General features: G+C 30.9%; 1 protein-coding gene across 3 annotated transcripts in view; it reads right to left on the bottom strand.

Moving 5' to 3' along the window:
- sff (sugar-free frosting) overlaps positions 1-24,703 on the bottom strand; it is a 100,251-nt gene that overhangs the window by 36,234 nt on the left and 39,314 nt on the right. For all 3 annotated transcript variants that reach the window (XM_040714792.2, XM_040714793.2, XM_071889079.1), the window contains exons 3-4: positions 23,509-23,649; positions 5,051-5,201 (exon numbers count right to left, since the gene is read on the bottom strand). In XM_040714792.2, the coding sequence (XP_040570726.1) occupies positions 5,051-5,201; positions 23,509-23,649 (292 nt within the window). The remainder of the gene's footprint in view (positions 1-5,050; positions 5,202-23,508; positions 23,650-24,703) is intronic.

Genomic DNA, 24,703 nt, shown 5'->3' with positions numbered 1-24,703 from the left:
ATGATTGTTCCTTACCTTGCTACGGGATAATCAGAAAAAAAACTTTCTGGGAGTGACATGGTGCTTCATCAACCCCATGTTTGTATTTCTCCCTTTCTAATTGATAATCAAATGAGCTACAACCACAAACTATAAACATTTCAATGGTATTATATACTATAATAAATATTTTTTTTTGTCGCAAAAAAATTAAAAAAAATTGTGCACTTTTCTTCGAAATATTGGATAAAAACTAATTTAAAGGTGTAAAAGTAAATATTTGAAGGAACGATATTTTTCGAATAATTATAATGTAGTGAGTTTTTAATGGTTTTTACAGTAACTGATATAATTTAAAATTGATTTTATAATTTTGTGAAAATTCAATAATCACTCATTTAGTACAAAATTGATATTTTATAACGCTTATTACAGAGGGGTCATTTTTTTTTTGGAAGGAAAGTTCTAAGATAGAGCTACGCGTCTTGTTGGCTACATATATAAATCATTGGCAGTTTGGCATAATAGAAAAATACATACTTTTCAAACCAATTTCGAGAAAGTCACAATCACTTTACTAGTCTTCCCTACTCTATGAATCATAATCATATTATCATCTTCGAATTGAAACTAAATTATTATGAAATAATATTTAATATATTATGCGTACAAGTATTTAAGAAACCTCGATTCTTTCACGTTCTATTTAATATTTTTAATCTATTCAATATTTTACATGCATTATGTTGTTTATTCTGCATAAAATTTCCATAATTTATATGTATTATAGGGCCATGCATAAGAAATTACTCAATTAATACAAATTGAATATAAAATTCCTTGGAAATATTATTTTCCCGAGAATAACATATAAGTTTCATTTAACTATACAGCGTGCAGCTGTTGTTTAACAAAAACTTTGAGTGCCTGAACAGGTCCTTTGTCTGGAGAGTCCAGAAGGAACTGGAAGAGTCTGGAGGTGATTATGAATCAACATTAAAGTGTGCTGATCACAAGATGAGGTCAGACTTCCAGATGAATCAGGATTTTATTGCAAATTTGCAAAAAGTCATCCAAATCGATGAGGAGCATTGCCAGGGATCTCATATATTCTGAAAGGTTGATCAGGAAGTATGTGGCAGATGATTTGTAATACAAATCATAAAAGATTCGAAGAGCTCAACTATTGTTTTTTTTTTTTTTTTTTGCTTTTTTGGAACCAGTGTTTGCTCTCCAAGCTTACTGGGCCTTAAACTCATGGACTTATTCACATAGGGTACTGTTGAGAAACATACCAGCGGATGCTCTAGAATTCCGTAATCTGCCAAAGGAGACTGTCATCAAGGGCCGTTTCCAAGGTCGAGTCAAGGTCGTTTTTGACGCCAAAACCGAATATATTGAATAATAATATCTATATCTATGTTCTTTCACCCGTTCAACATAACCTCTTTCAAGAGACAAGATAGCTCAAGTTAAAAGTAAGAGGTGTGTGGCTCGAGCTTATACGCTCTAGGTATCATGGATTATTTTCCTCTTTTTTATATTATTTAATCTCAGCTATGAGGGAAGAATAGCTATATAAATAGCTAGTACCGAAGGATTGAAGGACCGAGTAATCGTTCCTCAGGACAGTTGAATGGTAAAAAAGATCGGACCGATAAAAAACAAAAATGACTGAAGGGTGTGGGGGATTAATTTATCAATCAGAACTAGGACCGATCCAACACGTCCCACGACTTATAAAATAATGAAGAATAACACATGCATCAACTGTTTTTCCTTTTCTAATCCCTATACTTGTTTTTTTCTTTACACGGATCCCATCTTTATATATGTAGCTATGTATGTCCTTGTTTTGATTTCCAAAAAAGGATATGTTGCCAAATTGGTGTAGGTTTGGGAATATTTTATATGTTTATAAATAAATCCCGGACGTTCTGGACAGGATGTAAAAGATGCCATGCCCTGTCAAATTAGGATTGTTTGTCAGGTAACATACCAATGATGTTTCATTTTATTTTAAATTATAGTCATTGGCCCTTTCACTTTCTAAAACAGCACACAGAGCCTAGTGTATCAAGTCACATCTATTTTTTCTCGTTATATTTTAAATGACATCTTTTCAAAGGAAATTAAAATATTATTTCTTGTTATAGAGAGGGGGCCGGGGGGGTAATGAAACTTTTCCCCCATCTATTCTTTACTAGCAAATGCATACAAAGAAACTAACTTCTTAATTAAAAAAAAACACATCTAATTCGTTATTGTCATTTCCATACAATGCTGATTCTTTAGAGATAATTTTTTTCTCTATGTAAAATAAATATACAAAGGGTAGTAGCCTTGTTACTTGCCTTTTTTTATGAGCACGCTCACACGTAGTTACTCATTAAATATATGTTATCTCCTTAAGAATGAAAAAATAATAATAACAGCTTAAAAGGAAAACAATAATATGACATTGTGATTAATAAATTAGGGAGTAGAATAGTCTCAAGAGCGCTACCTGGCTTTGCCTTTGCTAGACACGTATACACACTCCGTTCTAAAAATTTCTGTAAATTTTCATTAATATGACTACCAAACCTTTTTTCAAATTGTTCAATTTTGTATTTGTGGTATTCTTATCTAGCCGCAGTACCAAAAGTAGGTTCTGCTGATTCTGAAAAGGATTTCTAATTTCAGGTCAATCGCATCACGCTATTGTCCAGGCCATATTTTCTACAACTCCTTACACGTGTAACCTCCCAACAAATACTCAGTGTTACTCTCCGTCATTCATGAACAAATTAACACGTAGATACATTATACTTAGATGTTCTCTTCTCAATAATCAAAGAAAAAACTAGTGATTAGTGATTGGTAGATACTTAGTAAAAATCCCGATGTCAATTCTTTAATATTTCAAATAATAGTTAAAAATAAAATTTTGCTATAAATTTCTAAGAATTACAATTGATAAAATAAATCGCCTTCAATTTAAAATTATATATACTTTAAATAAAGGAAGGGAAGAAAAAGTTGCTTATGTCATGAGGGGGAATGATTAAGTAACGTCATCTGTGCTACCATAAAAAGCGACATCTTATGTGGGGGAAAAAGGTAAAAGTACGACCAGGAATCTTATCAACTAAAAGTTTCTTTCCGTCACTTTGTTTTAAAGGTTTAACCACATTAATTTAGAAGTTGAGTAAATAATGACACTCCATGAGAATAATTTTCAAAGAACCCTCAATGTGAATAACATACTTACACTATGGCTTAAACAAATCCACCTCACTACTCTCAATAAATCCACTTAATTAATGCATTTTAATAGAATTACTTTTTGTTAAAAGTAATTTGCCCAATTTAAGAATATAGTTTTTGTAAACTTTTTTCACAACTTTGATTGCTGATAAAATGAATTCTTTTGAAGTATTGCTTTAAAAAGAAAATAAAATTAGGATTTTCTCTCGAAATAAATTATTTGATTCATATATATTACAATGCTATATATGAATGTTTTTTTAATTTCTTAATTTAACACTCATAGAATTCACATCAAAGTCTTTTAATATATATAAATGTATTTATTTATACTGACAGCCAAGATATTAGGATCATTTTAATATTTAATAATCTCATTAGACATCACAAAAAAACCTTTTAAAAAAACCATATACATTTATTAACTGATTGTCACCACACCAAGAGCAGCTTTAAAAAAAATCCTGATACTCAAAGTTATTTTGCAGAGTTGTCAATAAAGTAATATTCAAGGTCTTTAAAGAAATTGTTCTCTTAATAATCCATCAAAATAGAAGACGTTTGTATAACCTAGAATAGTCCCGTATCCAAATCTATAGCTAAAAAGGACTGCAAATTCTAGTACATGCCCCTGGTTTGTGACCATGATTGTTCTTTGCTCGTTAACTAGCATTAATTTAAATTTATAAATGACCTTTTTTTACTGCATGAATGCACAAAATTTGAATTTTACTTTTTTATGTTATTATTGTCTAAGAATGTGCTATTAACTAAATTCAGGTGAGCATAAAAATTCCACCTGAAAAATGTCATAAAAAATATGTTTACATTGAAAGCCAATATGTTTGATGGTAGAAACATGTCTAGATTTCTATATATTATGATCTAAGGGTATGCAAAAATAAAAGAAAGCGAAAATGAGTGTAGTAATCCTGATAATTTGAAGGATATATGTATAGGCAGTAATTACTCCGTTGCCGATCCTCAATACTATTTTGATTCTAACAAAAACTTACACTTATAACTCACCAAAAAATCATCACTATATTCTATATCTTTCATGAGCAAAGGCACAAGTGATTTCTATATATTTTTATGTGCTCTCTTCAAAAATTAAATAATAATGATACATATCTACGGATGTGAAAATTGTTGAAGACCTATTGAGTGTAAATCAAAAACAAAGTATATGTCGGCAAGTTTGATAGACGATATATCTATATAAAGAGATCCCTATAAAAACTATAGTGCTCCTTGCTGTATAATGTCTTTGAATATTCAAAATAGGGATAAATAATTAACAAGGGCTCTAACATCTTGTAGCATATACAATCATATACATTCTTTAAAATACGTATGAGTTCGTGGATTTCCACAATTTTCTGATCCTTTTCCCAAAAAATTCTTTTTCCGTGAACAACTGTAAATGTTTGAAATTTTCTTTCCTATAATTTTTTTTTTCTTCAAAAAAGTACCTTAAGCCAGGCTCCCCCTCAAATATAATATTGTGAACGCCCTTGTATGTATATATATATATGTATATCCACAATGTGGATCCCTTATAATGATTTAATAGTTACAATGAATGAATAATACATATATATAAAATATCTCTTTGAGGCTTTGAAAAGTATAATATATTCAAAACAAAAAGAAGAACAATGCAAAATAATGAATGACCTATAGCACGCGAGTAAAAAAACTTTCGTATGACTTTATATATGCACTTTTTCTAGTTGAAGAGAAGACTCACTCTGTTATATGAATGATTCATTGAATGCAATCTGCATATTATACTTAAAAATGAATGCCAATAACTTACTCGAATAACTTCTGGACATGCGTAATGCGGTGATCCACAACTCGTTTCCAACATGGCTCCCATTGGCTGTAGGGAGGCCATCCCAAAGTCAGCTATTTTGATGTTGTTCTTATCATCTAACAGGAGGTTCTCGGGTTTTAAATCTCGATGACTGCATAGAATAGAGAGAAAGAGAGAATTAATGAGTAATTAATCAATTAACAAATTACTATTATTATATTCATTAGAATTTACTATTAATAAAATCTCTGAGTTAATTATTAAATGACTATTTAATCAGTCTTTTTACATAAAATAATTAAAATTAAAATTATTTTAATTACATATACATATTTATTAGCACAAACATTTGGAATTTATTTAGTGTCTGCCTTGAATGGTTTCCCTTCTTTTCCCTTTATCAATTATCTAAATGTTTATTGGGTGAATTAGAAGTAAATTTTTAAATCTGTTAAGACACTATGGCTATTGATTTTTTTTCATTAAGATATATTCCAAATATATATATTGTTGGGGATAAATTATCCTCGTTATTTACTTGCTTCCAATGAACTTGTCATGGGGTGAAAAGGGGGAGGTAAACTTTCGGGGAATGAAAGAGCACGGTAAACTTTTCATTCAGGGTTCTTCATCAAAAAATACAAATCAATTTTGAAAAAAAAAAATAATCATTCTAGTTTTTTTTTGGTCGAGCCACTTTTGTACATAGTTCTAAATATCTCTCTTATCAATCACTGATATAATGCTCAATTCTAAACAATATATTTTTTTTAAAGGAAGATTGTGAGATACAATAAAGGTAACGATACATTCTCCATATAACTATAATATATAGAAGACTGGTAATCCATTTGGAATCAATCTGTATCTGACTTGAGCAAATTTTGATAATTATATAGTAAATAGCTAAATGTGAACGGCTGTATTAGTTTGTGACAGCAAAACATTTCTGAATACCTCCTCTCCTTCTAAATGCATTCGATACAAAATATTTTCTACTCTTGAAGAGAACAAAATAACATTCGACTTTTTCTTCATTAAATAAGAAAGCTTTTAACCATTATTATTTGTAATATGTGTATGTAAATATTAATAAAGGAAAGGAACAGGACCATTGGGCCTCAAATGATTCGAAAAGATTGTTTTATTGGCTGAAAGAATCAATGGTGTAATTATGCTCAGACAAATATCTTTATTTTACATAAACATATTTTTAGAAAGCACTCTTTCCTGCATAATAATGACGTCACTACATTATTTATTTGTAGAGCACCGCGTTATCTCCAGAAAGAGTATGTAGACTGGTATTTTTTTGAGTGAGCTGTCGATTTTTATAGTTCTCTCCCATTTATTAATGTTAAGTATTCTTAACTTTGTCAAATGGTTGATGTTGAAATAACTATTTTTGTGATATGAGTAGTTCCCTAATATATACAGTGGAAAAAGAAAATATTTGATACCTTGCTCATTTTGTAAGTATGGCCACTGACAAAGAATATAAATGTCCTATAATTTAATGGTTGGTTTATGGCAACAGTAAGATACATTATATGAACAAAAAAGGGTTTGGAAGAATAAAAATCCCGAATTTAACTCCAGGAATACCCTTACCTCTAGTGTTCTTTTAGCGGGGTATTTTTTTGGAATTAGTTACTTGAAAAATAAATTTTTATTTCCTTAGCTATTTTCATTATTATTTAATTCCTGAGTAGTGAACTTCCTTTCCTAATACATTCAATTATAATTGAACATTCCTATGTGCTTATAAAAGATGGAGAGTAACCTTGAAGATTTTTACGGAGATATAATTGTTATAATAGTAAGTCCTTGTTGGACTCAGAGCAGAGTTGAGGATTGTCATCGGAGTAATTTTTGCCCATGTCGTTGTTTATTTCCTTTTCTCCCTCCTCCCTTGTCAAAGCTGATTGTAGCTGAGCTAATGAAACGTAATGACAGCTAAGCTGCTCTCCTCTAAATGATTATTCAAAATGTCAGGGTTACCTTTTTGATTTTCCTATTTTTTTTTATATCCCCAAAATACACGCCGTCAAGTTTGTGGTTATAACCATAATGCTTTGTGATGGTCTCTGTTAAGGGATACGGAATCTTCATCAAATCGGTGCATGGATCAATTCTCTAGATTATCTAGGGTCACAAACCCCAGTTTTCAGTTTTAGCAACAAACATATATTTTGGAAAAGCAGAGCCAGTAACCGGTCTAGAGACTAAAGTACTCCCTGGCTGGCTCATCAAATTATATTACCCCCCTCAAACGGTGCGACAAATGCGACAGAGATATCACTGTGAGGCAATCATGTTGTTACTTTGATTGTATATCACAACCTTCCCACAAAAAAAACAACAAAAAAACATATAAAAATGCCCAAAATCAATTAGTAGTTGTTAGTCAACCCTTACCAACAATGGAGTTATTATTCAATAATGATTGAGAATTGCTCATTGGACCTTAAGAAGAGCGAATTCAACCAATCAATGTTAAGAAGAACACAAATACAACAAAATAAAATGTGCATTGTACTATCTTAATTTTTTCCTTTGGAGTTAGTAGTAATATCTACAATAGTATGGATTTTTGTCGGATAAAGGTTCTTGAAAGGCATGAAGGTGAGTTTTTGTATGTAAAAATGTAACTGGATATAAAAAGGCTTTCCCTATTTTTTTTTAGAGTTAGAAAGCACATCCAATCCTCAATCATGATTAAACTTCACCTTTTGTAGTCATTAATATTGAAAAGGAATAATACTTATGCATATAGGTTATAAATAGAGTTGTAGAAAATATGACCTCCCCCAAAAAAAAAAAAAAATCAAAATGTTTATCCAGACAATTTGATGAATGTTTTGGAGAATAACAACTTTGTTGTTATCACGTTTCATTATATTAGTACAATAAGCTATATGTAGAGATACGACAGAACTTGGACCAGAATCTAAAGTATCCAGGTACGGTATAAGTAAATTTGTGTTATCTGAAAGCAAATGACACTCGAACCGGCTTCTAGTGCTCAAACTTTTACAGATCTAACAAGAGTTAACAATAATTACATGAATAACTAATAATGATATTCAAATTGTAATAACATTGGGCCATTTATTGTTTGGCAATGAGTAATCAGTAAAAAAAAAAATAAACATAATCCAGATTCAATTTTTTTAGTCGGAATTTTGGATAAAATGCTCATGTAATTTGAAACAAATATTTTCAGATCTGGATTCAAAAGTTCGGGTACCCCAAATTCACTCGAATATTTTCGTCTAAAGATCTGAACTGACCCGGATCCGAAAAAAAAGTGGATTTCTCCCATCTTTACCTATAAGAGGAATGAAACATACACAAATCCTACACCGAATCTCACAAATACATCGCCAGGAACTAATCAATATCGGTCCTCAACTCACTCTGAGTCTAACAAAGACTCCTAAGTGTAATTTGTTTTTCACGTACTTCAAGTAGATGTTCTCTCGTGAAGAATATTGATTATTCAGGTTGTGACTAAAAAAAGTACTGTGCCCGTATGAGCGTCATATTTTTTACAATTCTTATTATTATAACATACTTGAATAAAGCCCAAAGATATTTATTCATTAGTTTTTAAAGATATATCATAAGTCAAAATATACATACCTATGTATATGAGTAGTACAAAATATCAATATGCCATTATAGATAAGTCCTTTGAATCCCTTCAACGTTGATACTCAAGAGGAATTATTGTTAATTTCTATTTAAACTTATATGCTTTTATAAATACACGTATTGTATGCACATTAGTGTAAATATTTTTTACAAACTCATATAATTAACAAAATGTAAATATATTTTTTGTCTATATTAAAAAAAAAAATCAGATTTAAAAAAGTGATTTGAGCAAAAAGCGTTATGCATAAAAGGACTTCAAATATATGTTAATAGTAAAAATTACCATAGTAGTTATGGATATATACAAAAATAATAAAATTATCTTTAATTGAATACAAACTTAAGAATTACATAAATACAACATAAAATCCAAAACCTTCGTTGTAATACAGTCATCGGATTGAATGAGTTGATCAGCAAAGTGCAATCTTTATTACGATGAGATCTATATATATCCTTAATTAATTTAACTCCTTGAAATATTCTGCATAGGTGGGATGACTAGACATTAACCTTACATTTTTGATCAACTCTCTCCCACCTACTTATAAGAGATCATGACCCACTTTTGGGTCACGGGCCACCTATTGAGAAACGTTTCTCTAACACACTTTTAAGCATATCAATACTATTCTTTATCTATAAATGAATTGTATGTTGGAACCAATGGGGAGGGGAGGTTAGGGTACCCCTTCATATACGTCCAAGTCACAATATTTTTTACAAAGCTACTAAATTGAGAAATAAATTTCTTTGTAGGGGCCTCGAAAAAATAAAAACTATAGTCTAAAATATTAAGCAAATATTATATTTGTACCAATAACCTTTCAAGAAATTCATGTGTTTTTTAAAAAAAATAATTTTAATCAAAAAAAAAAATATTTTTTTTATAATTGTTAGATTTAAATTTAACAATTTTGTATTGTAGGAAAAAAAATGTAAAAACAGTCAATAGTATAAATTAAAATAATAATATCCTTCGGTGTTTTAAAAAAAGAAGAAACTAAAAATGAACGTGGTCGCCCTGAAAAATTTAAGAATATTTTACAGGAGAGCAGCTTAATGTCATGACGTTTCACCAAATTCGCTGTGAGAAGCTATGAGATGAAGGAATTTAACACAAATCTTACTCCGTATCGAGCTGGCAGGAATTATAGGGATGTCGATCCTCAATTCTACTCCAAGTCCAACATGGACTTAAAAATATAGCTCCTCAGCGTTACCCTCCGTCATTCATAAGTAAACACATTCCTGGCTACACTTAATTGTTTATAGGTATATATATGTTCTCTCCCCAATAATGAAAGAATAATTAGAATAGCTTTTGAAAATAAAAATAAACATTTATTCATGTAGCAACTACAAAAAGCCCTTTCATTATAGTATTATTTTCATCTATGGTAATTTTTAGAGTGGTTGTTACACTCACGGGTGAATTTTCACCTGTCTAACTAATTATTAGATTCATATAAACCATTCTAATAAAAGTAATGAAAAATATTACTTTCACATACTGATCAAGATCAACTGAACATGAAATTAATGATGATAACTCATTTTTGGAAATTTGTACTGAATAGAATATTATTATTCAAAAGTAACGATGTAGATAGGAGAAAATCTCTATGGAAATAATCAAAACAGTGCTTACGCAACGGTTGGACTCGACAATTTCTATTGTTTTAAGTACATTTTTGACAACTGCCCTTCTAAAACGTAGTGCATCTTTGACATCGAAATTATCTGAACGGAATCGACGAAACCAAAATTACGCATGATTGGATGTTAGAATATCAAGAGCATAAACACTATTCACATTTTCAGCCGCCTATCTTACGTTTTAGCTTTGTTCGAAGAAAAAATGTAAAATATGGTGTTTTTTCCGTTGGATAGTATGTCCATCTTTGACACGCTCTCAAATGATACTGAGCCAAACAATCATACCGCTGTCTAAAAAGTTTTTTAGTAGGAAATTTTATCTTTCTAATTTAATCTAGCGTAAACCGATCACACTAGTACAATGGGATATACACATTACTAAACCCATCTATTTGATAAATAATGGATCTCTTTATACTACACCTATCATTATATTTTAGGGATGGTTCTCTGCTAAGGTAAAGGACGACTTCACTGCACAGTCAATGAAAATGTGTCGTGTAATGGGTCTTCCAGGTCGGGAATGGCTCAAAACATACGGCAAAGTAACAATGTAGTGACTCAAGAAGAAGGACATTGAGGTCATGGAGTGACATAGTAAGTCTCCGGATCTCACTTCTATAGAAAATCTTATTCAGTTGGTAAAATTACATCATCGGTGAGGGATCCAATACTTTCTTCTTTCATAGTACTAATAGTAGATATTTGTGTAAGTTGTAACTTATCGAACAGATATAGAAGATATAGTGAAAATAAATAAATCATAATAATAAAGTTCTGCTTATATAAAGGGAATAAGAAGAACAAATTATGTCTACATTGCACAAAAGCAATGATGTAAATATTGACATTTAATGAAACTCTCATCCACTTTTTACAATAAGTGGCTATTTACAAATTAAAATTGTATTAATATTTTTTTATCATTGTGTGTTAATCTACAATGTATATAAAGCAAAAAAAAAAAAAAAAATATATATATATTCGACTCCTCAAATTACCAAAAAATTAGATTGGTATATTCTTGTCACTTTTTCAAAATTTTCATTTGCTTTGAGCTTAAGGTACATATTAATTAGTGCTAAAAATCAGAATGTCTAGTTATCTAGGTGCTTATATTTAGGTGCCTTAGAGCTCATTCAATCAATTTGGCAAGCTTTCTTCCCAAAATATACAGAATAAGGGTCAAAAATTTGTAGTTGGCCAATTTTTTCCAACTTTCTATTATTATTCAATAATAGTGAGGAATTGTTCGCAACTGAACAAGATCTAATTCAAAGTGAACCAATAAACGTTCAGAACACTAAAATATAGGGAGAAGGTTTCAAGGACTTAAAGCCAAAAACCTTTTTGCTGAAGGACACTTTTAGACATTCGGTCGAAAAATGATATTTAACATATTGATATTTGCAATTCATGATAAATAGGTATTTTGCATATGTAATATATGTCATGTAGGTTAATTAATCAGTGATACCATGTATAATATTATTTTTGTATTAAATATATTCAGAAATGATCATAATAAACACAGCACAGTAGCATGTGATTCGAATGAAGTTCGAATCCTTTACTTTTATAGTACTTGAAATTCGAATGGAAGAAGTGCAAGTAATTTCTCCTTTATCAATTATCCTGCAAAATTATAAATGATTCATAATGGAAAAGGTGCATGGATGAAAAAAACAACAACATCATATTTAGCATGAACAGTGATTTCCTCTTTGTTATTACCCAGGACGTGTCAGAAGAAGAGGCGGTTGGTGTGGTGAGGCAAACCACTGAGAGGATTTGGGGAGGCATTCGAAAATTCGAGTCCTCCAAGTTGTATATCTAGAACTATGAATTCATTCAGTCCAATGGATCTTAATCCAAGTTAGGATAATCATAACAAGTTATATAAGGGGTCATTCTAAGCCAAACCAATCCCTCAAAAGTCACAGCATCTTCGATTTTCTTTTAAAATTTGGCACATATTTTAATACATTTTTGTGAAAAACTCAAAAATCCAAAATTTTACCCTTTTTTTGTCCTCTGACTCATGATTTAGAGGCTTCTAAAGTTTCGGCCTCGATACCACCTACCCTTTTTTAAATCGCTGTATATAGAATGTTTTTTAATATATCGATCTACCTTAAAAACTATTTAATAGATAATTTTTTTTATCGTTTGCTGTTTTTTTTTTTTGTATAAGCCAATAAAAAGCGTTTTTACTCATAAGGCCACATGGTAAATAATTTGACGTAACCAAAATCAAACATAACCATTTTTAATTACATTCAAATTTTTATATTTTAATTTTTAATATATCATAACTATCAAAATAAGTTTTTAGAGATTTTTAAATACTACAGATGAACATATGCACGTAGGTAGAGCAAATTTCTGAATATATATACCGAATATTATACTTAAGTTTTTTTGCAATATATATGCTTGGTTTTTACCATAAAGTAATTTAGAAGAATCGAATGCATCTCTAAAAACTTATTGTATATGATTATGATATATTACAAATTAACATATAATTTTTTTACTTATGAGATTCGAGTGTTATAAACACATTGATTCATATGAAAAGTGCTAAAACCAAAAAAGAAAAAAAAGAAAATATAAAAACAATCATTTTGATTCTTAGAAATAGATAAGGTCTCTAATTTCAAAAAATCAAAAAAATATGAGAATACATTAACCTATTGGTGGGCGTTATAGGACTAACATTATGGTTGTGTTGACTTGAGTAGATTTAGTCGAGTTCAGGAATAAGGATTGAACAATCCGTAGTATGTGTATACTCATAAATTAGAGTAATTCCATTAAAAAATCGTGATTGTTAAAATCATTATCACTCTGGAACAGTGCACCAACCACATAAAAACGTTATTTAATGAGGTTTAGTGATAACAATCACAATCCCGACTCAATAAAATTTAAAATCAACTTTGGATTTTTCTAATTTAATATCTATTCCCCATTTGAGCGAGTCAAAAATCTGTGACACAAGTTAAGTCGAACCGGATTGATAAGTGGCATGAGCATACTAAAAAAAATATATTATCTGTAAGGTGGTGCCCGACAGTATGTAGTTTGGTGGGGCAACAAAATAAATTAAAAAAGGTTATTCCTTTTTCAATCTTTTTTCTTGCCCACCAAATACTCTTTTGAATTTAAATTTAGATATAATAAGTATATATTTCATAATAATATTTTTACAATAACGAACACGCTATCTTAAAGATAGCCAATGAAAAATTAAAAAAGATTTTATTTATGTTAAAATTATAAGTTAAAACGATTAACTATAAAGTAAAATAGGTAAATTTCTATTGTAAAACCTTTATGTATATAACATTTTCTGTTGTTTATGTCCAGATTTTGAAGGAATGTAAATGGTTCCAAACGGTTTAATGACCGATGTTCAGCTCCTGGGCGATGATACAACTGCTAACATGATGGTTTATCTAGATATTTTCTATAATTTTATCAATATTTTTTACGATGAGCCTCCCGATGCGTGGGACATCATTCACCTCCACTAAACCAGGACAAAATCGCTGGAAACAGTGCTGCAGACCACGAACCAAAGTAGTATTTTGGCTCTGTATATATTGCAAACTTAATTGGTCGTTTTAGACGGATTTTTCCGTTGCAGGTAGTAAAATCCAAAATATGGAGAATTCCCTCCTTTCAGGCCTTCATACTTGACGCACGATAATGTACGTCTGAATCGGCCAAATGGAATACTGGATCGTTTGTAGTATACACTCACACCTTTTCGACGCCTTATCGTATGATCCAACATGACCAATAATGAAAAAGATATACCTAGTTAAAAAAGGGTGGGAAATACGTCTTGGACCCGTCCACTCTTAGGCGGTTTGGGTCTTGGATCTTATTGGATAATACAAGTTTACCTTTACAGTAGCAAGGTATTTCGGATCTGGGTGCAAGACCCTTTCTATCTCTACACAATTATATCAGTCCCTCTCTCCTTTCTTTCAACATCTCTTTTTTGTTTTTATTTCTTTCAAGAGTAACCTCTTCTTCAACAAGTCAAGTGTATTATTTAGTACCATCTAGTACCTACATAGACGCTATATATAAACTTACATCCTTTCTCTTTATATCAATAAAAGATAGTTATGACGTCATCATCAATGTATGTATGTAAGTAAGACACTGGAAAATTTATTCCTATTTCTGTATGGCTGTATGTATAAAAAAAACAATGGAGGTAGTAAATGAAGCCTTATATATAATGTAAAATAATGCAACTATATACAAATTAATTATCTTCCCTCTCTTAATATGTAAAGTAATTCAATGGTATGCGAAAAAAAAAAGAAAAAAAAAAGCAGACCCCATCATTTGAACCCCCTCTCCCTAGATACTAGTATGTATTATATAACCTATTCGAATAACAAATAATCTAATACTTTTAATCTATCATCTATAGGTTTCTCATGGGAGTTTGGAGTAAAATTATTAATAATGCATCATCAAAAGACTAACGACTAAATATTTATTTATTTATTTAATTGGTCAAGCCATTTCCTTCATTGTATCTCACAACCTCTCTTCCAAAATGAAACATAAATAAGTACCTCAAATTCATTTGGTAGTTAGGCAATTTTTCCAAATAGCCGTTGTAACAGGGATTTACCGAGAGATTTTAGGCATCGACAAGCAGGCACACTTTGCTTTAATGATATAAGAGATAACTCCCCAACAAACCTTCAGTGTTTATCTTCGTTTTTCATGAGCACTCACACACGTAGTTACTCAATACTTAAAAGTTCTCTCCTCAAGAATAGTAAAAACAGCTTATGAAAACTTTTTTTAATGATTTGTTGTACTAGAAAGTACTTTAGTCAGTTGGTAAACCTGCCCTAAGGTGGAGTTTTCTTTTTTCTTTCTTCTTTAATATGAGTTGACCTCAACACCTACTAGATTTCATTCATTTTTAAATATCGTTTTTATACTATTCTAAACATATACTGTCTTTTTTTATATATTAAGCACACGCTGAATTGTATTGATATTTCTTAGATCTACGATCAAGAATGAGCATAGGCACATACAGACAGACATAATTTGTTGTATTAATCTGGATAATTATTTGGAATTGTTTACAGCACCTTCATTAATAGAGTATTTGAATAGATTCTACATTTTTGTGTTAAAGGTAGCACGGTGTAGTAGGGATGGTAAAATTATAGAAATCCTCCTTTAGCATAAATTATAAAAAAGAAAAATATCTTGATAACTCTGAGAGATGACATATCTGGTGAATGAAATCACCAGTGATGAAAATCCATTGTATAATGGGCATGTTAAAAAAAAAAAGAAACCAAAAATCGACATGGTACCTCTGACAATTTGAAGAGTGCTTTGAAGGAGAGAAATAATAATGCTCATTACGTTTAATTAGATCAGCTATGCTAGGGGAGGAAAGATAAAATGATATCAGGTCCGATGTCGATCCCCAATTCTTCTCTGAGTTCAACAAGGGCTTACTCAGGGTTACAGTCCGTCTTTTGTGAGCGAATGTTCAATCTGATTTTGCATATCATTGAATATATTAAGGAAATGATGTTCAATACTTAGGAATTAAATAATAATGTCAACTGCTAAGGAAAATAAAATTCATTCTTCAGATTACCAATTTAAAAAAAACAAAAAGCTAAAAAAATCACCAGATTTACATCACTGGAGATCACTATACGCATTATAGTACTCTCAAAGCCATAAGCCAATTGAAGAAACTTGCCTGTATGATGTCACTTTAATTGATGTCACAAATGACACCTTTTTTCGCAAAAAAAAAAAAAAAAAAAAGCCTCTTTAGGAGATATGAAACTTTTGTATAAAGAACTCCTTTCTGCAAATACTGATCACATGGTCTTTGTAGCTTTGAGTACTTCTTCCTCCCATTTACTTTTGAGTTTTCAAATAAGGATGGATGATTATGAATAATATCTTGCAGCCTACTAAAATTAACTTACTTTAAAAATGTATGTTCACGAGGATTTACACAATTAGGACATTTCTAGTTTATTACCTACTGTATTACATTAAGTGCTATTTTTGTGTACTTTTGTACCAGAATCCAGGGAAGAGGATTTTTGCGTTAAGTACATTGTACATTCATAGAGTATGTCTGATATTGCGACGACAAATTAATGATTATATATATATATTTTTGCAAGGGACGACTCTTTTTGAGCTTTCTAAATTGCCCGGGACGCTAGAGCTACAAAGAGCTTCTTCTTCTTCAACGGAAAAAAGCAAAAAAAAAAAAAAAAATCCTTGAAAGATTATTTTATTCTGCAAAATTCTATTTTGCAGATAGATATTTTTATTACTTCCCTCTTTTTCTTGTGGATTCACTTACAAGTGAATTTTTTTATCAAAATATATATAATCTAACTAAAGAGGGAAAGGTGAAGATGGCTACGCCCCTTATTAAAAGTACATTGAATGAAGCAAAAACAACAATAATCAAATAGGGAGGACGACAACAGAAACAACAATAATTCGGGGATTTAATACCTCCCCCTCCATTTTATGGCTTTAATAATAACTCTACACCGCCCCCCCACGTTCCCTTCCCCGCTTCTGATATACTACAACACACAGAAACAACGAAAAAAGCTTTACACACACTTACAAAATGCTACAAATTATACATAAATGTACATAAATATTTTGTAGAGTAATGACGGTGTCTATTAAAACTGATTAGAATCACAAAACTTCTTAATTTTATATGCAAGGTGTGCAAACTATCTATGCCCCCCACCACTTTGTCATACTTTCTTGAGAAAACACGGGCACTTAGAGAGCTGACTTTTGTTTTTTAGAAAGCTTGTTTAATTTTTCACCGGTTGGAAAAAATATGGAATTAATTGAGGAATTATTTGTCTCAAATATTTGGAAAAGGGCCGTTAGCCCTCCCTGGAATCCACGCCTGATGCGACAGTTTGCTTAATTGTTCAAACTCTTGGACTCAGTGAAATGTTAATTAGCAAGTCTCAAATTGCTCCAAGACAATTTTGACGAATTAATCTTGCAAGACTTTTAGGCTCCAAACCCAACAGATCTAAATCCGAGGAATTTTTTTTATATAGGGTGCGATTGAATGACAAAACAACCGAAGCCCCTGCAACACCAAAGATGAACTTATCATTTGGATCAAGAAGGAGTTACAGGACTTTCCAAAGGAGCAAGTGGGGATGGCCTCTTTGCGCTTTCCACTTAGCATAGAGACTGTAATTGAGGCAATTCCAATTACCTACTATACAATAATAATATCCTTTCATTTTTATCTATAAAATTTTCATAATTAATATGTAATGGGACAATATGCTTATACAAGTTACAACTTGAACCAAATTGCAACATGTACACAACATTCACCTAAGGTCATCGGCACAAGGATAAATTTTCAAGTGGTGGGGGTAAAATTATATAATGGTGACGTCATCAAAGGCGTCCTTATGATTTTTTTTGAAGGAAAAGCCTAGTTTTTAGACAATTTGAGAAGAAAGAGTGTGTTTTTTAAAATGCAAATTTGACATTTTTTTTATCTTTGATCATTTTTTAGACGAGATAAATATTTTGTAAAAATAAACTTTGCAAATGATGTCATCATAGATATCAGCAGGTGACGTCTTTATAATAATAATAGATACTCTAATCTAGCCTAAATTAAGTAAAATGGCAAACTATTCCTGTGGATGAAAGTTACTTGAGGTTTTATTATACTAATTCAATTAGCAAACTCTAATATTTTATTCGTCTTTAGAGGGAACCAATGAACATTTTTACAAAATGACGTCATCAAAGGGGAGTATATCTAAGATGTACTCAATTATTTGGGGTATTCCTTTTTTATTATAGAAAAATAGAAATAATATCATGGCCAAATGTATCTCTATTTGGACACAAAAAAGGGTTTTCTTCACTTATAGCCATGATTGAAGAATATAAAAACGAAAAAAAGAGTAAATGATAGTTAGTACGTATAATACTTTAGTATTAAACGTTCTGGCCACATAAACTTCAGGTATAATAAAAGACCGATATAGGACAGACAAATTTTATTAGGACCGAACTGATAGGACTGCTGTTTTCCCCGGTTTTTTTAGGACCGATCCGATAATACTGGTAAACCTTTGATTAATAAAGATCAAGGTCTCTTTTGTAAGCTTGATGGATTAAAAATTATTAGAGCTGTAAATATCATTTTGTTTTTGAGAAGAGGCTTTTAAAGGTCCAATTTCTACCCAAAAATTCAATTTATTGAAATAAAAACTCCTTGAAAGGCAACACACTTTGTCAACGCTAATTTTTGGATTGCTCCCTGCTCAAAAAGTATTTTGTAGGGTGGGTGAGTGAGTTGGGGGTGGACGTTCACTCAATAACATATCGTCTATTGGACAGTAATTACATCAAAAAAAAAGATTCAATTCACAAAACCTCTTCTTCTTTTATACATTTAACTTATAAGTACATAATATTTTGTGAAAGGTTTTGAAAGTAAAATATATTAGAATTATACTGTTCTTAAGTAACTTTAGTTGTAGAAAAGAAGATAAAAAATAAGGAAAAAAGGAAGGAGTAAAAGAGGATCTTATGTACTTTTTCAAGTGGTTGTCATACTTCTTCTTTATACAGATAGACAAGATGAAGAAAATATAGAAAGAGAGAAAAAATCATTTAAGATATACATATGTACATATCTACAGACATGAGTGACTGAGGAACAAACTCTGTTCCTGACATACATAACATATTCCTTTTTATTCTTTTCTTCTCCTTTTTTTCTTCTCTCTACCCTTCTCCATTATTATTTGGAAGCCATTTTATGTCATAAAATGACTCTATTTATTAGTAGTATTATTTTCTACAAAATACACTGATATACGCACAATTTCTCTTATTATCCTTTTAACATTATCATTTTTTGGCGGTTGGTGAAATTTCAATCCACCAAATCCCTTTTTATCACGCAACTTCATACTTCATTATCCTCCTTTCCTTTGAAAAAAAGGAGAGTAACATGAAATTTATTTGGACAAAATATATTACCATTTCCATTGCACACGCATTCTAATGAGAGAGGTTTTTTTCTCGGGTGAAATTTTAAATTAAGTGAAATTTCGTTTTTTATTTTCATTTCTTTGAGGAGAGCCTCTATGACATCATGGTTGTTTCTTCTAAAAAATACATCATGATATGACTTAAAAAGTAATAAGTATCATATACATATATATATAACACATAAAAAAGAAGGAGATATTAATCTTAATTTATGGAAACCATTTTCTCTGGGTCATTGACCCAACCTTTCTTCTTTTATGTTTGACTATTGTTATTAAGTATCTCTTTATTTATTTATTGTTGGAAAAGTCATTATCACATGTACCTGGCCGTTAGAAAGTCTTGGAACATAATGAACGTTGAACAATTAATTACACTTAGCAGCTTTAAATGGAATTATAGAGTTTTTTTTTTTTTAAATTGGAACATGCTCCTTTTCTCGTTAGAGACCATTATTTATGATTTTGAGCACCTTCGGTCTCAATCACATGCTCCACGCAAGCCCGGAACGCTTTTTACACGTTGACGACGAAGAGATTTGACATTGATCGCCACTCTTTCTCAACCGATTGATTTAGGGACTCCCTACTGTTGTGATGTTGTTTACAGACATTGCACTCAATTCACCACCAGATGTTGTAATCAATGGAATTCAGGTTGGGGCTCTGCGGGAGCCATAATTCTTCTGCAAGAACTTCATTTTTTGGTCATCCAATCCTGCACAATTTTTTCCGTATCTGCAGGACCCCGTACTATTGAAAGCAATAATGGGCTTTCTATGATTGCTTTGTGATCTTGCAAACATAGGGAAGCACTTTAGTTTGCAAGATCAACAAATAATCCTTGCTAATCAATCTGTATCTAGCCTTGCTAGTTCATTACTTACTCTCTTGAATAGTCAAATCTTCAAAAAAAATGTATGTTCGAGTCGAAGTTGGAGGTGTGGAGTTGGACCTGGAGTAAAAGTCGGTGACATTCAAAATACTGGATTCGGAGTTGGGTATTTTATGTACCGACTCAAGAGGAGTAAGGGAGTTAAAAGTGTAAATCTTTGTTGCACTCAGAGTAAAGATCAGTATCCCCATCGGCGTAAACAAAGTTGAATTTGTATTTATTTTCTTCTTCTTATAGGTCGTTGTAGCCTCTCTAATAAAATTTCATGACAGTTAATCAGCTTTCCTACGAAATATTTTTTAAATGTTCAGGCATATTAATTTTTGTTTTATTTTTTTAATATATTCCAAGGTCATATTTTTTAGACCTCTATATACTTCCCTATAAATGTACTTATCCTATTTTAATACACCACTAGTATGGAAACATTTGCCCTGTTGATTACCACATAATCACAGCACTAATCCAATTTAAGAAACTATTCTATAGTATTCTTTGCAAAAAAGATTTGCACGTTACATTCCCTCTCCTTTTCCCTACAGCCTCGCTTTTTGCAAAATGAGTGCAAATTTATTTTATTTTCTTTTATCTCTATACACATCTCTTGTTGATAAGTAGAAAAATACATAGAAACAAGATATGTAAGGCCTTTTAAAAGTTCATATTTTTAGTATCGAAATTCATTCAAATTGTTGTTTGGGACATGATCATTAGGCCGATTTGTCTTTTAACTTTTCTTCGAAATACAATTACAGCTGGTTTGGAAGAGCTGGGCTTTGGTAAGGAAATAACCTATGCAAATTTTAATTTTCCTATGAAGTCATCTTTAAATAGCACATTTAGTTCATAATTTGAAAGGAGTTAAAAGTTATTTATTTCGTCAAGATACACTAAAATGCAGCATTAATCAATATTTTGGCTGAATTAATGATGAAAGACATTATTCCAACCTATAAAAATATTTAAATAGTAATAAGAGAGAATAACGAATAACGTAAAAAAAAAAAGTGACCTGTCTTTTCTGAAAATGTAAAAAATGATGCGCGCTATACGCAAATCATAAAAATTTTCATTCTATATTCACTAAGTAAAGTGTTTTTACCTTTTTTCATAATTTGATGGAGATGTGTCACCCACAGATGACGTGGTAGGAAAATGCAATTTTGCATAGGTTATTTTAATGTCGTATGACAACTTTTCTGCATTACCCATAATCAAAATTCGAAAAAAGTTGAAAATAAAACCACTCTAATGAGAATGGTGTGATGATGTGAAAAATGAGATGACTTTGTAGTCGTTGACCATAAAATTCTAGTTATAGTAGTAATAAATACATATGTTGACTATATAGAGGGCGCTTCAAATACAATTATGTTCCTGGCTGTCTTTTACATTTGATTATATTTTTTTTATGGATCTCTTCAGTTTTAATAGAAGTATATAATTATTCCATAGTAGATCTGGAGTGATTGATGTATAAACAACTATATTTTCCCATTGTTTTGGTCAACTAACTTTCTCTTGCTTCTACCCAGCGTAAACACTCTGTATTTTATATCAATAGGCATGGACATTGTTTACTGATATTAGTTTGTAAACAAAGCGACATAGATTGCCATCTTGTGGCTGATTAATACAACTCTCTGAATGATAATATTATTTAATATAAAATATATATCTATGTCAGACCAAAGTACAAAAATTTGCCTCTTCTTGAGGTACTAAGCTATTTTATATACCTAAAATAAAAATAAAAATAAAAACTACTAGATTGTTTCAACAAAACTTTTCCATTAACATATTTATGATGATGAATAAGCTTTAACAAGAGCTTGCCATATAAAGCACTCTCATATAACGTCAGTAATGTTGATGCCACCTTCCATGGGAGTCTAAACATCAAAGCTTTATAAGAATGGAAACTATTTTTTCTTTAAAATTTAGAAAAATGGTAAACTATTCCCTTGGTATTGGATTAAAAAATGGGAACAACAAAGGAAATGACTTGAACCGTAGAGTTTATCAAATGTAGATATCTCAAACGTTAAATTTTGTTATATATTGAGATAAGTAAAAAGTTCTGAGCGTTTTTTGCTAGATGTTTTTATTAAGCTATATCTCTAAATTAATACATTGCATAACAAAAAATTAAAGTATACTTAAAGGTCAATCGTACCCTTAAAAGAAGTTCATGTACAGTTATGTGTTTGCTGAATTCAGTTGTGGGTTACAGCGTTCCAAAATGGAAGTAAAAAATGAGAAAATTCGATACATGCTTTAGTATCACTACGGCCAAGGTGAAGAGGAAGAGCAGTCGGCATAAAAAATTGTACTGTTTATGGGCCCAATACATTATCGAATGCAACAGCAAAGCAGTGGTTCCAACGATTCCGTTCTGGTAAAATGCTCGGCAAAATGTTGATAAAATAATGGAAATGGTAGAGTTGGACCGGCATGTGAGCACTTATTCCAGGAACTGAATATTAGCTGGAAAACCATTTGTAACCATCAAAATCGGATAATCTTAACTATATTCATTTTGTTGCCAAAATAAACTCAGAAATTTTTACTTCGCTTATTATAAGACCCTAATTTGTATTAATAATTATATCATTACCTCATTATACTTGTATATTATTATCTATGTAGTTTGGACAATAAATTAAAGAATACACCTGCAAGGATCATATATCCTACTTTTCTCGTCCCCAATCTATCCGAAACAATATTATTTGTACAAATTTAGCCAATTCATATGGATTTACACAAACTACAAATTTGATCTGATTCAAATATCACTGTTTTTCTTGGGCATTCAGCTGTGTTGAGTACAGGGTTTTAGTTTTTTTTCAAATTTTAATTGTCTATTTGATAAAACTTAAAATAGGTTTATTGGACATTTTACCATTTTATTTGGTAAAAATATACAATATGAGATCCATAAGATGACTTTGGATTCAGTTATGATTAAGTTTATGCTGTCAGTGTAAATACTTTATCACTGTTACTTTTTCAATAATATTCGTGACCTCTAATGACTTTCCTTCCATTGAAGGCCTTTAAAAAAACATTTCCTACTGTGCTACGTTTGACGTAGGAAATGTATAATTTTTAAGTATATAATAAAAAAACAGTCTTACCAAATGGAATGACTATGACAAAAATCGAGGGCGGAAATGATCTGACGAAAAAACCTACGCGCTTCTTTGGGCGTAAGTCGACCTTTTTTAACGAGGTAGTCGAACAATTCTCCCCCAGGCACGTGTTCTAGCACCAGGTACCTGAAAGAAACGGGAAAAAAGTGATATGAGTTATTTAATTAATGCATTAACTTTTTACTAATAAAACTTTATGAGCTATTTTGTCAGAAGAATGATTAATGATCCATATGGATTTCAAAGGATTTCTTACCGGCCTTTTCTTATAATATATTCCTATTAATTATATAACAATTGGGATTTGATTCGCTCAATAAAAATATGTATAAAATATTTTAAGTAATTGGATAATAATTTGATCTATATACATGTCTTGATATCAATCAGTCGCCGTCATATGTCGAGAACAAAAATTTTTGAAAGATAGATTTCAATAATTATCATGAATACAAAACATTTAACCAAAGCTCTTTTTATTATCGTATGATTGCAGAATTTTCATATCCAAACATCTTATGTAAATATGTTAATGATTAATGAGAATTGTTATAAATTGGACCATAATTGAAACAAAATTAAAAGGTCAGCATAAATATCGTATATATAAAAATGTTCTAAAATTATCTAATTAAAACTGCAATTTCTTATGCAGGTATACAGGGTGAGTCCTAAATACTGTAAAACGAATAATTGTTTGTAATTTTTTTTATATTATTTGATACTTGAAATTTTACATCAATATTTCTGAATATTTTACAAATAAGTGACTAAAAGATATTCAAAATGATCTCCTTTTGCCAAAAATACAGCCTTGAGTCTGTTAGAGAAGGTATCGCAGTCGGTGCGGACCATCTGCATGGAAACGTTGTCCATTTTCGAATTAGGGAGGCGTCCAGTGCATCCTAATCGGGACATATTTTTTTGCATGGGCTGTCCTAGAAAATACACTTAATTCATAAATCCATCGGGTTCAAGTCTGGATTTGTTGGAGGCCAAAAGCCACGCCTCCAAAAGGTAGGAAGAAAAATTGTGCACCACCCCTGCATCATAAGAGACGTATGAGAAGAGCACCATTTTGTTGAAAGGTCTCTCCTTTAAAGTGGGAATTTCCTTTCTCCAGGATGGTGTTTACGTACTCTAAGCTGTAAGTTTTGACTCCAAAGGACATAAAGACTAG

The sequence above is a fragment of the Lepeophtheirus salmonis genome, chromosome 6 (assembly GCF_016086655.4).
Source record: "Lepeophtheirus salmonis chromosome 6, UVic_Lsal_1.4, whole genome shotgun sequence".
NCBI classification, from domain to species: Eukaryota; Metazoa; Arthropoda; class Copepoda; order Siphonostomatoida; family Caligidae; genus Lepeophtheirus; species Lepeophtheirus salmonis.
This window is presented reverse-complemented; position numbering and strand designations above follow the sequence as displayed.